At 40.0% G+C, this 14,771-nt stretch overlaps 1 protein-coding gene across 1 annotated transcript; it reads left to right on the forward strand.

Annotated features, from left to right (window-relative positions):
• The first annotated feature begins 419 nt into the window (after positions 1–419).
• Positions 420–14,316, forward strand: QPCT (glutaminyl-peptide cyclotransferase). The gene is made up of 7 exons (XM_032683020.1): positions 420–719; positions 4,546–4,692; positions 7,039–7,320; positions 9,770–9,943; positions 10,775–10,874; positions 11,337–11,453; positions 12,650–14,316. The coding sequence occupies exons 1-7, from the start codon at positions 609–611 to the stop codon at positions 12,793–12,795; spliced, it is 1,077 nt and encodes a 358-aa protein (XP_032538911.1). The 5' UTR covers positions 420–608; the 3' UTR covers positions 12,796–14,316.
• Positions 14,317–14,771: the final 455 nt, after the last annotated feature.

A 14,771-nucleotide genomic window follows, 5' to 3' on the forward strand; every position in this document is an offset into this window, starting at 1 on the left:
GTTGGTTTAGGCCTAAAAAGGATATTAAGAAGAGCTTATAAAATAATAAATTAAACCCCTTTCGAGTTCTGTAGGTCTTTGCCCTGTCAGACCCTTCACGAATATCCGTTCCGAGCTGGCCATCAGCCATGAGCGCTGATCCCGGCCCGTTCCCAGCAGGAGCCCGAGCAGCGGCAGCAGAGCCCTCCCTCATTCCAGCGCCCGCAGCTCCCACCGGTGCCCGAACGCGATGAGCTCACGCGGGGCCCCCGACCCCCATCCCATCCCAGAGCCGCCCCTCGGAACACAAAACCAGCTTTCAGGGGAAAGCCGCAGGCTCCGGCTTTTCCCACAGTGGGAATCACGAGTCCCTGCGCGCCGCCCCTCACAGCGCGGCGGGAGGAGGGGAGCGGGCCCGTGGCACTGCTGACGTGCTGCCGGGGACGGGGCTCATTTCGGAGGGCACACGGGCTGGGAGAGGCTGGCAGGGCTGCGGCTCCATCAGCCACAGCCGCTCCCGCAGCAGCAGCCTCCTCCCTCCCTCCGTCCCTCCTCCGCCTCCACCTCCGCCGGCACAGCGCCGGCTCTACCCTTTCCACCCCCGGGACTCGGAGAGGCGGAGGGAAGGGATGGCGGGGGTCTCGGGAGGCGCTCCCCGGCTGCCCGGGGCGCTGTGCCTCGCCGCCTGCCTGCACCTGGCGCTCGGGAGGGACGCCGGAGCACAGTGGACCCTGGAGAAGGTGGGTCGCGTTTGCGTTTCCCGGGCGCTTCTTGCCTCGCTTGGTGGAGGTGGGGAGCACCTTCCCGGCGGGCAGGGGTCAGCGGCTGGGCGGGGGTACAGCCTCATGCCCTCCTGCCCTAGGCGCCAACATGAATTCGGGTTGGGGGTCGCCCTTGGCGCGGGAGCCAAGGGGCCGGTCCCGCAGGTGAGGGTGGGTGACACGGCTTTCCTCGCACCCCGAGCTTGGTGACTGCAGAGAACAAGCCGCCTTCACACGTTTGACGTCTCGGTGAGACCGGGCAGCAAGAGCGATATGCTTTGTCAGAGGCAGTTTGTGACATTAAGGGAAACCCAAAGAGGACAAGACCGATCAAAATCTGAAATCATATTCCATATAACATTCTATTGTACTCCAATTTTCATTGTGATTATGGTGAGTCAGAGGATAGTGTCTTAGTTTAAGAATAGCTCTTCCAGCAGTGATGCACATGTATCTAGGAAAAACAAGTAGGAATGGTGCCGAGATCCACTACAAAATTGTTTTGAAAGGATATAATACTCTAATATGTTGCAGACCCATATTATATTGTTTCTAATTCATGGTATGTGAACCAGTGAAAAAGCACTCTCAAGGTTTAATTAAACAGTAGTAAGCCTTAAACCACAGATTTCTTTGTGTAACAACTCAGTGGTCCATTATGAAACACTAACATAGTTTCTTTGTGAAGAACTAAACCACATGAAACATAGGAGAGCATACAACCACAAATCACATTCAATTAAAAGTTTCAGGAATTTCCAAACAGAAAATATATGTCTAGGGCCCATCCCCAGGTGTTTGTAGAAGAGCTGAACTCAAAGTTCAGTCAGAAGCAACTGAACTCCACTAACCTAGTGCACCATTCTCTTCACCAATAGATCAGAGTCCAGGACAAACTGGCAAAATGAAGCTTCCCTCATACTTTTCCACTCAATTCCCCTTAGTCATTCCCTTTCTCCTTGATTTTATTCACTCCCCATTCAAGTAAGTGTTGGGTTGTTTGCTTATGAGATACTTTGTCATTCTGTTCTGTTAATTATATCTTATTATATATACATGTATAGCTCATGTATTGACTACATCTGTATTATGCATAATACATGTATATGTACATATATATGTAAGAATATGTGAGGCTAATTCTTTAGTCATACTAGTCAATGAACACGAACGTAGCCCGAGTGCTCCTTTTCTCAGCCCCCTTGAGTCCCACCAATTCACTCTTTATTTCATTCCACTCCCACTAGTCACTCTACTCCCCAGTGCTGTCAGTAGCACCACCTAACCACAGAACCATTGCATCTGAACACTTCTGCCTGTGCACACACTAAGCAAGAACCACTTCCTCTTTCTCATCAACTTGTTGTCCCTTGACAACTTTAGTTCTTTATCCCTGAAGGAATGTGTGAGCCAGAAGTTCAAAATCCTATAGGTCAGCATGGGCTACTTGTAGAACTTGAAGTCTTGCAGTTTTATACAGCTTAGTACAACAGGTTTAGTGACAACCCTGTCATAAATACATTGTTCTGCCTCCCTGTTGTGGCAACACTGTAAAGAATGAGTCACCTACAGATCTTATTTTGCTTATTTCATAACCACTCTTGCAATTACTTTCACTTCCCAAATTTGAAGGTATCTCCCTTATTAGAAATGGAATTTGATTCCTCCCCTCCTGAAGTATTTTCATGCATTTGTACTTTAAAAATTTTTTTGCAAAGTGATTCAATTACCCCAATTACCAGGAGTGCTCTACAGTTGGAAGCAAGATGATTCCTCATTCTAATTGAACCCTTCACTTGTTCAGCTGCAGACATATTTTCTGAACTTCCTTAAATTGTCCTCCTACACTCTTCTGAAGCACATGGCTTTAGCTTTTCTCTCTCCCCTTATACCCTCCTAAACAGAATAACTCCCTGACAACATCTTCTCTTGTCTGTGCCTCTTCTACACTGGTCTAAATCCACTGTATTAAACTTCTAGTCTTTCAAGAGACAGTTTTACAACTTCCACAGTACAATTTCCAAACTTTCAAAAGTTCTTTATATCAGACGAAATGCAATTTTTCTTTAACCCATATCTAAATTTTCTAGCATTAAGAATATTAACTGCACATCCTAAAATTTGGTGTCCTTACAGTCTTAAAATTCAGCTTTAAACACTGTATTAAAATTGGCACAGTAAGATTTGGTGTCTTTGCATCATCCCTCTGCTTAATTTCACTAAACTTAAATGGAATTAGAGGAAAGGTCTACATGTAGATAAACAACTAGGAAACAAGAGAAAGGCAGAATTAAATCTTTACAGTAAAGTCGAGAAAACACTTGTGCTTGTACCTGCTTTGCTCAGTACACACACAAATGAAGTAGAAAAGAAGTCAAATAGTGAGATAAACCCCATTTTTAACAATATTCATCATTCAGGGTAATAAAATAACAAGTCATTATACTTGACTGTCAAGGTCAGGATACTTTCTTGCCAGGTCATGAGTTTTAGTTGGTATTTCAGACACGTGTGAAATGATGCACATGAGTGAGTGGAAAAGGAGAGGGAATGATTATTTTTTGCTAACACATACAGTGATGGCATTAGACTACAGATATCTATGAAAATGTCAGTTTGACGCAGCAACACCCCAAAAGCAAGTCAGCTGTTAAACAGTTTGAAGAAAGAAAAAGAGTAAAATAGAAAATACCATTATCCTACAGTTTAAACTATGGTGTGCTCATGTTCCAGTTTCTCTCCCCTTACTCATCTCAAAAAGGATGAGGTAGACAGGGTACACTGAAGGATAGCAAGTGTGATCAATCATTTAAGGCAGTTCTGATCAAAGAATAAATAAACAGAGCAGGATTTTTCATTAGGAGAAAGACAGGAGTAAAGGGAAGACCCTATGATATAAATAAGGAATGGATATGATAGTGCCTGAAATAGGAATCTATAAAAACAGGAGTGGTTCAGGAAGTTCCCGAGGAGACAACTGCTAGAGGTCAGATAGGTTCAAACCAGGTGTCCAAAGGGGCATTTGAGATATCCTTGGGGATCCCATCTGGCATTCACCTACCACTCCAGAACAGCTGTTGACATGCAAGACATGCACTTGGGAGCCCCATGAGGATGCCTCCAGCACTCCAGGTCACCTGAAATAGCCCTGAAGTTCTGTGCTCGGGCAACAGAAAGGCAGTCCTGTGGGAGGTAACTAACATGCTAATGGTTGTCACAGGAGACAAGCTGTCAGTTCTGAGGTTAACCCATGTGTCACCAAGCTGAGTACAGCCCCAAATGTGCCACGCCTTGCTGTGTAGTCACACTCATACCGCTGCTGTGGGCAGAGGCCACAATGACACAGCTTCACTCTCTCTGAGAATGAGCTACCTTATGCATTTCTTTGCAGTACTGCACCTCATAACATAGACACAGCATAAAGCTAAACATTATTACCACTAGAAACAAAGCTTCTGGTGTTTGTCTCAATAGAAACTTCAGCTGAAGGTGGCATGGTTGCAGACATGAATGCATGTATGTAGAATGAAGATACTAGGAAACAGAGAACCCATTCATGGGTTGAGGTTTTACAGCTAGCTGGTACGTAGAACTTGCTCACATATTTTTAATATTAGTATATTTTGCCTGGAAATAAAAGATACAGAGCAAATAATTTCAGAGTGATAACTTTTTAAAATTACTTTTTGTTGTGAGTAAATCAAACTAGCACAATATATCATATTTACTGTAATTTTGAAGAAAACTATGATTAAAAAGGTCTAGTAATAGTTATAGCAGTCTTCCTTTTCTCTGCCTTCTACAGTATTCTCACCAACCAAGAATTTTAGGTTCTGATGCTATTCAAAAAGTTGTGGCAAACACAGATATTTCTGAAATGTGGCAGAACGATTTGCGCCCTATCCTGATAGAAAGATACCCAGGATCACCGGGAAATTATTTCGTACGACAGGTAAGACAACACTTCCTGAAAACCTCTAAGAACATCTGTTATTTATATTCTGGTAATGCCTTTGGTGACCACTAAAGGGACAGTCACATTCCTTTCATTCAATAGGATGAACTCTATCATTGTTCAAGTCTAGACTGCATAGAGCCTACATGACACAGCTTGCACTTTAGCTGACATTATTTCCCAGGGCTGCATAGCATGACGAAAAATTTTACTTTTTTTTTTTCAAATTAAAAAGTTTGCCTCAGGTTTAGTATCCAAAGTACAACACAACCATTGCCCTTTCCCTCACATGAGCAAGTTTTTGGTCACTGGTTCAAATCCCCTGAGACCATGCATGAGGATAAAATACATACACACACACACCCCCCTTTTTCCAGAGGGGTCCTGTGCTGTTACAGTCCTCTGAAGTCTTCCTTCAGATGGATGTATCAACAAAAAAAGGGATCAGAGGGGCCCAAACGGGCAGGCAGATGAAATGGCCAGCACAACAAAGTGCAGCATTGGTCCACATACCATGCTCACTCCACTGGCCCAAGCACAGCAGTGTGCTAATGCTGGGCTAACATGCCCAGACTGCAGCTAACCCCAAGCCAGTAAAGGCTCCAGCACACTGTCTTTGAGCCACAAGGAGTTGCCGCACAACTGGGTTGCTGCCCGGTCAGCACCTCTGCTCTCTGTTCACAGCATGGCCATCTTCAGGACAGTGTGCCATGCTGGCTCTGGATTGCATTAACCAAGCAGGAGACAAACAATGGTACAGCTGAGTTTGCTAGAAGACATTCACAACATCTCACTAGCCCTCATCCACCCTTTACGCAGTGACTCAACAGCTCTAAGACAACTCTAACTACCATAAATTTATTTGCCACTCTGCAATTGGTAGACTGCAAAAATGCAGACTTTTTATGTTTTGTGTGTGTGTGTGAGTGCACATATCTCTATAGATTTAGTTTCGTGGTTTCTTTAGTGATACTCTGGAAGGCAGCCAAATCAAAAGGGGAAAAGGAAGAAAAACAAAAAAATAGCTGAGCCTAGGCTGGAAAACCACCAATCACGTTCAAAATAGAATCATCCTGCATGTATTAAATTAGACCCCCCATCAAAGGAAAAAAAGAAGAGTCTCCCATTGTCAAAGCACAATGGAGTTTGAAATGGATGACACTTCTTTGTTGAGACACAGAAAAAGCATCGGACTCCTTTAGGGGAAAAGGCTAGTGCCAACCATGGCTGCTGTACACTGGAAACTCCATCCAGGCTTATATATTCCCGTTAATCCATAAGAGACATCCTTTGCTCTGCCTACTGATAGCTGATAAACCATACAATAACATAAAAGCTTTCAGTGGGTGACCACAAACAAAATGGAAGTTTGTTCTAGCACTAAAATACACGGCAATATTCCCACTGAGTTCACTAAGAGCAGAACAAGTCTTCAAAGTTTATTTTCCCCTTAGAGGCTTTTCCTAATGTTTACTTAAAGAAAGAGGAATCTGCCTTGAAGAAGCACTCTAGGGACCCATAAAAATAAGTTGCTCAACAGAGAAACAGAGATGTCCCTCTAATAAGAGTTAGCCAGAACTCTGCATGAAGTATAACTGGGGTTGTTAGAGGTATTCTCTTTAGTAGGAAGATAACTAAAATAAATTATCTCTTCTACAGATTTACTGTCTTAATTCTTATCTTTACGTGAGCTACACTTAGAGGATTTGATTTTTAAAATGTTGTTCTAAAACGTTTAATTCTTTCTTTAATTTAAAGGAATCATCTCTTATAGCCTTTTAAACAACTTAGGTCACTTGAAAGGCAGATTGCTCATAGAAACTAAAAAACCCCCACCACCTCACATCAACCAACCAAACCGAAGAGTATTTTTTTATTATTATGCCGTGGCATCTCTGTGTGGTAATTGTCAAAATTGCCACACCAAGGTCTCTGCAGCCAATTCTGAGTTTTAAGGGCACAAATGAGTTTAGGTTTGAAGAGGTATAAACATTAAATCTGCTCTAGTTACACATGAAAAAAACACTGGCCTGGAAACTTCAGAGATCAAGATCTTAATGTGTCATATTAATGGGCCATAATTCAAAACACCTTCAGGCTCTGAAGACAGGAGTCAAAAGGGAAAAATGAAAAGCAAATGAGCCAGTCAAAGGCTAAGTTAGCAAAGCTGTCACTTATTTTATATAGTGACATTACATTTTCTGCTATAAAATTTATCCTTTAAAAATATCATGAACTTACAGAAATAAGCTTAAGTGTCACTATTAATTAGGTAATGACAATTTGTCTGCAACATCTTTCTGAAGCAAGCAATATTGATCTGATTATTTTTTATAATTGCAGCATATCAAGCACCGTCTTCAAAGATTAAAGGCTGGTTGGGAAATTGAAGAAGATACATTTCAGAGATACACACCATATGGATATCAAACATTTTCAAATATTATCAGCACTCTTGACCCCTCTGCAAAACGCCATCTAGTACTTGCTTGCCACTACGACTCAAAATTCTTTGGACAACAATGGCAGGAGAGAGTGTTTGTAGGAGCAACTGATTCAGCTGTGCCCTGTGCTATGATATTGGAGTTGGCACGTGCCCTGGATAACAAGCTTCAGTTAACCAAGGTAGTGTACTTGTTTCTTTTGCATTTGCTTTTGCAACAGCAATAGGACTTAGGGCACTTCCACATTCTTTCCACGACCTGCATGCCTGGTTCTCCGATTGTTGTGTCTGTGATAAAACTCCCATTGACTTCAAGAAGAACATAGATCGGTATATATAATAAACATACACTATATAAAAATAGCAAATTTTACATCAATAATACATGCTTCATAGACTTGCTACTTTCAAGCTAAAATGCACAGAACCCTACTCAGAAGTTCCTGTTGTATCCAATAACATCTAGGGCCATTGACAAAGTTTTGTTGCATTCCAAATCTTGCATTTTTAAAATTTCTCAGTTGTATTCTGCTTTGGGACACAGATGAACTAATTGCTGTGCAGGAGAGTGACACTCATGTCCCTCAATCCCATAAGGATTTTAAGCTTTTCTTCCTGTGTCACAATTTGAATAGTTTATTTATGAAACAAGTATAACGTTATCAGTCTGTTGTTACCTATGCTGTGAAAATCTGCTTCAAAGTGCTGCAATTGCTAGGCATAAAAATCTGTTGAGCCCACAAACTCTAAAAGCTTGTAGGATTACAAATCTGTAGGATTACAGATTCAGGAGTGCCATCTACTGGTTTAGTATTCACTATTTACAAAAAATAATTTTCATACACTTACAGATTTTTCACAGGAAAAGGTCTCTCAAATGTGAGGGACACTTTACAGAGTGTCAGGAATACACTCAGCTCAGGTATTACAATTACTTGTCAACAATACTTTCCAGAAACCGATTTGATGCCTTCTGACATGCAAATATGTAAGAATGAGAAGATTAGGAATATGCCAATATTTTTAATCACAAAACAAAACATTCCTGTAATACATATGCTTTCATTTGGAAGCTTCATTTAGAATAAATTTGCCTGATGCTTATCTATAGAACGACTTGCACACTGACTCTCAAGACTGGCATTTTTCACTAGTAATGCATCATGTTACAATGAAAATTGTTTTATGTATTTCGTGTAAGATGACAGCATTTGACAAAAGGGCAGTTAATTACTTTGCACAGGCTACCATTTGTACAGTCTGTTAAAAATATACTTTAGGATCCATCTGCTTAATACATTAGCTATGACCTTTTTGCTCTACTCATGGTAGCACAACGGACTTTGTTATGTTTTCATCTACATCTATTTATACTTTGATTTGAAGCTGTGATTTTTAGTTTGATGTTTCTCCAGTTATATACAGTAAGTTTAAAATTAATAGGCAAAGACATCTCTCTATGTTATTAAAATGCATTAAACAGCAATAATAACACAAATACTACTTTCTAAAACTCAAATGGCATCAATAAAGTTTCCTCCAGAATGTAATGCAAAATGACCGCTGCCAAAAGACCTCTGTCCTGTGCAAAGGACAAAGAGCAGCAAACCACTGCCAGTAATCAATATATCACTGTAAGCATAATCAATATAATCTTGCCTGTGTGAGCGACATTTTAGAGAAGTTTTCCACTACTGTTTATATTGGATCAGCTCCAGCCAGTTGGGAGTTGTAGCCCGTACAGGACATGACTGCTGCCAGTGACTCCACCTTTTTAACCACATCATGCAATTTCACTTGAAGTAGTGTTAATTCAGAGGGGTTAAAATATTTATAGCAACTGTGAAGACTACAGTTCCCAAAACTGTTCATTTAGTGAACTGGGTTTAGCCATGTTGTAGATTAGTAGGAAATACTTACAGTTCAAACAAGGCTTCATATAGTAGACAGAGAGAGAAGGGGACATGGGAAAGAAATTTCACAGAGATGTCTCTTTTGTGACCTTAAATACATTTATCATATATATCCTCAGTTTTTAGTGCTGTGATATTTTTGGTTGTTGAAAGGGAAGGGCATATCTACTCCACTCTCTCTGCTTTGGTTTTAGGGTAAAGTTGCCTCAGTGATTGCAAGTTCCCCTGAAAAAAAAGAAATAGTCATTCTTTTCATGAATGAAAAATGGCTCTTTGTCCCTCAAAGAACCACCAACTCCACAAATACATAATTTCCCTCCACTGATGCACAGCTGTAGCAATTATATTAATCCTTGTGGCACAATCAAGTAATAATATCAGCACTCCATCCGGTGTTGTTACTGACGTGTCTCCTCCTTATTTGAGATACTGTTTCTGCGACCTAGTTTTGCAGACCTGTCTCAACACTCAGCTCATGTCTGCTGAAGTCAGAAATGAAACTTTTAACCAGAACCAAAATGATACGAGACTGCAGAATGTGTCACCATGCTACATAAATCACTACCATTATTACACCATAATGTGTTTAACAGCCAAAGGAAGGTTTGCATCAGGGACCTTGAAAATACACCCTTACTGATGTTGCTTATATGGCTACAGCATTTGTCCTTTATTTAACGTTCTGGCCAATTATTTTACTTCTAACTTCCTCCAACAGACCAGCTCAACTTCAAGACCAGACCTTTCACTTCAGCTCATTTTTTTTGATGGTGAAGAAGCCTTTGTCCGGTGGTCCCCTTCCGATTCCCTCTATGGATCTAAACACTTAGCTCAAAAAATGGTATCTACTCCACATCCACCTGGTTCAACCACAAACCAGCTGCAGGGCATAGTAAGTGGCTTTCACCTCCTTAATGAATAATAGTAAATTGCATTTTTTTAAATATTTAATTTGTAGGTAATTGGCCAAATTCCCAAGAAACCATGGACCCACCAAAGTTAAAGGAAGAAGCAGGCTTATGAGATATGATAAAATACAGAGTTGGCAAGAGCTTTTCAGATGAATCTGCTTAGACCTGCCCATGAAAGTATAAGGAGCAGTCATAGAAAAATCAAAATACACAAATGTATTAGAATGTAAACTAGGATACCCACCTTCTTCAGGAAGGATTATTCAAAGTGATAAGGAAAGAGCACATAGTATTGGCCTATGAACACATCTCCCCTAGCTCAGTACTAAGTTACAACAATCTCTGTTTCCCTTTGATTCCTACTAATGTTCTGGTTGTCTGTTCCCTTCTACATTCCCTACTCACTGCTGAGGCACTTCTGTCACTGCTTCTTGTGACTCATAAAATGGCTTTCCCTTGACAGACTTTGTTGTTCTCAGGGGAAGAAGCAATTTCCTCTTCTTTCTCCCCACCTACCATAGTTTTTCTTTTAAAGGGATATAACACACAAACTGCAAACAAAGCAAGGCAGCCTGCTTCAGCTGGAGGAACAGGGAAGTAGCCTACTTTTTCCCTCCTTAGAAAGACAGCAAAATGTGCCAGTTTGGAATAATGTTCTGCTAATAAATTCTTCAGGCACCATGGTAGAAAAGCCAGACGTTTGGCCAGAGCTAGCAAAGACCTGGTCATGACCTATACAGGAACCAAGAAGCTCATTGCTGTTGATGGTGTTGTAGTAAAGATTTCTATATTAAAGATTCTTTCTTCTGTAGGACCTGCTTGTACTACTGGATTTAATTGGTGCACCAAACCCAGTCTTTCCCAATTATTTTCCAAACACTACTCGATGGTTTCAGAGGCTTCAAGCAATTGGTAAGCAGAGGGATATGGGCTTTGGATGAACTTCAAAATGTAGTGTGTAGTTTCAAAGTGTATTAAGTCCTGGAAATCAGATTTTTAGATAAATTTTCTGGTTTACAGTAATAATATTTACTAATGTAAACATTAAATTTCATTTATCTTAAACCTATATGAAGATTTTGATATTTAACTAATAAAACAACTGAGGAAGACTCGCAGACACTTGGAAGCCACAAAACAGAGTCCGTTACTGATTGTCACTCTGTGACTCTTGGGAACTGCTTCACTTCTGTGTTTTAGTATTCACTTGTGTAAAATGATGGTAATAGCACCAGTCTTGAGGTCTTCTAAGTACTAAACAAACGCAAAAGACAGTCACCAACTCCTTTTTCTTCTTTGATGGAAAAAGCTTCATTGTGAGAGGAAAAATAATTCAAATGTGCTAACATGCCTCACTGTCCCTATGCATTACAGAGCAAAAGCTACACAACATGAATCTGTTGAAGAATCACCTTGTTGAAGGACAGTATTTCCACAGTACTTTACATCGAGGCTTGGTTGAAGATGATCACATTCCATTTTTATTAAGAGGTACTGGAAGTTCTTGTATTTTAAAGTATATGTTCGGTAAGAAACACATCAATTTACTGAATGAGCCACATGCATATGATCCTGTTTTTCAAGCTTATTTGCCCCAACTTGAGGCTTCTGAATCCAACTTTACAACTTTGAAAAACATACCCAAAAAAACCCAGCAATAAAACACACCCATTATAACTTTGCAGGAACACAGCTTCAATGGCAGCCACACCTCTCCACTTCTAAGTGAGTGCTCTCTTCACTGAGTTGTGCTTACTGTCTGCTGCTCAATGGCTCTCCAACTCCACAAATCTTTCATTTTTCACATCAAGACAGGGTCCAGGTCCAACAAATCCAACAGAGCCATCCTATGTGTGTCCAGGAATATAAAAAATCCTACATGGGAGAAGCTGATAGGGGAGAACAATGACTACACCTTATCTTTTCTAATAACACAACACCCAGTGAGGAAAATGGATTCCTTAAGGGTACACAGTTGAAGAATGAGAAGAAAAGCAGTAAAATAGGAAAAAGGCTGGAGAAAAAAAAGTGTTCCTCCCCCAAAAGTGATCAGGAAGCTGAAGTCTGATTTAATTCCCCTTTTATCTATAAGATGCACTATGTATAGTTGGCTTGATGCATATATATATATGTATATATATATATAATATATATATATAAAGTATACAGTGGTATAATCCTTTCAAGTGGAAGTTCCTTATCTGAAGATAACAGTGATTCTATTTTACAGAGCAAAAATAAGAGACCCTACTTTACTAATTATGGAGAGAACTAAAAAAAATGCTTCTAAAATGCTCAATCATTTGTCATGGTAATCAGTTTTCGGTTGGAGGAGCTGCAATCATTTCTCTGCCCTTCTGTGGCTCCTAAACATCCTACAATGAAAAGAATCTCAAACAAAAACCCCACCAAGTAACTACAGGTGCCTTAAAAATAAAAGGAGGCAAAAGTACTCAAAGGAAAGGAAGGTGATAGTTTTAGGGAACACACAATTTAATGATAGGATGCAGCCACAAGTTTCAAAATAAGAGAAGGTAAAAGGAAGCTGCAGTGACACACCCTATAAAGGAAGTTTATTAAGTAGTTACCTGACTCTTGCTAAATGGCGACATATCAGTTGGCTTAAGAGAACTTCTCCAATGTTTCTCGGAGAAGACAAGTGAAATAGTCTTCTTGTCTTTTTACAGGAGTTCCAGTCCTACATCTGATTCCATCCCCTTTTCCTGCAGTATGGCATACCATGGAGGACACAGAAGAAAACCTTGACAAAACCACTATCGACAATCTCAACAAAATCCTACAAGTGTTTGTACTGGAATATCTCAACCTGTGATAGACAAAACATCAACAAATTGTACTCCATTTTAAATACTGTTTGCCCACCTTCACATTTGCTATTTAATTGAACTGGAGAGCAGTAAAGCAAAGCAAAATAAGACAGCTCTTGCTAGACTGATTATTGATTCAGCTGTTCCTGGCCCAATGTTCCATGTAGCCAAATAAGAGAGCATTAAATAAGAACTAGTTCAGCCTGGAAAGAATTTGATCTTTCCATGTCTTACCTCTGAATAAAAAATAACCCAGAATTTTTCCAGATTGTTATCACTGGTTTTTGTCACATATTATGATCCCAGGAAGGGATGCCTGCCAACTTAAGTGTTGGATACAGTTTTTACAAGGCATGACCAACTTTTGCGAGGTTCAGCAATGGAAATGTATGCCACGTTATCAAAAGATGCACTAAAAGATCACACTAAAACAGACTTCTATTTTGGGTTGAACTAAATCACCTCATCCTGAAATGGGATGTGATTTTTAAGTCTCTCTGCTCCCTCTCCTCCTTCCCCTACAAAGAGGGCTACGAGGGCTCTGCAGACAGCAGGCCACCAGGAAACAGAGCAATACCCAAATTGTTTGTTGGATACTTTTTGAGGGAGAATGGTGGTGAGGAGTGATGGTAACACTCCATTGTGCTTTGACTGCAACACAGGAGATATAAAGAGATCAGGTGGTGTGTGGGAACAATGCCCCAGCACACACCATTCAATCACATGAGAATCATTCATAGTTTGACCCAAAAAAACCCCAAAACCCCACCCACCTGCCATTTTTAATACAAACCACAACAGAAATAATCATACTAGGCAAATGATCACTTTAGAAACAATCATTTTAAAGGCAAAGTGCTATCAAAAATAAAATTACTTAGAAGCAAAACAGTAGTTTAGGCACCAAAAAGATACTCACCAATTTAGCAACCCTGTGTTTTTACATTCCTTAGTGGAATTATTCAAGAAATTTAGTGTAACACTAGCAAAAAGAAAGCCTGTAATGAAATCAATGGAAGCCAAAAGAACAGTATTCAGAAGCTACTCACAGAATTATGGTTTCCACTGGTGAGAAAAAGGTAAGAGCATTTGAAGAAAAAAATAAAAATATCAAGCTGGTGGAAGATGAACTGAGTGAAAACAAGTCAGTATTTTACTCCTCTGAACTTCTTCCCTTAGGAAGTTCTATCCTGAGCAAAGAGACTTAAAAAGGAGATAAGCCATGGGGACTTAGGTCAGGATGTCAGATTTGGCCTGTATTTTACCATTTTCCTAAAGCAAACATTTCTGAGCCTAAGACAATATTTACATCCATATTTTAAAGCTGTAACAGAAATATACATTTACAGCAACGAAAATTTGTAAAATTTTAGTATTAGGGATAGCCTGAAAATTAAATTCCATCTGATTTTGGTTGCTCAAGACGAAATAAACGCATTTTATATTTTCCCATCGCTTTAACATTTGTGAGAAATGTTTGTTTTGCATGCAAGTTCTGAAACAGAATACAATGAAAATTCTGAAAAGCTGGACAGATGTGTTTATTTTCAGGTATTACTGTACATCTGTGTAAATATATCAAAGCTATCTGAACTCCTTGCAATCATATTCTCCTCTACTGCAGCCCATGAGAAAATAGTTTAAAAAACAAAATTAAAATCTTCTAAAGTTTGAATACTCTGAGTGGTATAAGGCACCATCCTCACCCTCCTACATGGCGAAAAAAGGTAAGAGAATGGCTATATACAGCAATATTAAACATGAGTTTGTGTGGCTGATTTATTCTGGTGGACTTTTCTGGTACTTTATCCTTTACAGGGCCTCTGAAAAATGCAGTACACATTTGCAGTGTGCACTGCTGCTCTGCTTCTTCAAAAATTTGAAAGTTACCTTAAAATAGGCTTCATTATGAAATGCTGGATCAGAGGGTTGTTATAACTGGGAAAAGCTATTTTTTTTAAAAATCTCTATTAAGACTGAG

Source organism: Chiroxiphia lanceolata, chromosome 3 (genome assembly GCF_009829145.1).
Source record: "Chiroxiphia lanceolata isolate bChiLan1 chromosome 3, bChiLan1.pri, whole genome shotgun sequence".
Classification (NCBI taxonomy): Eukaryota; Metazoa; Chordata; class Aves; order Passeriformes; family Pipridae; genus Chiroxiphia; species Chiroxiphia lanceolata.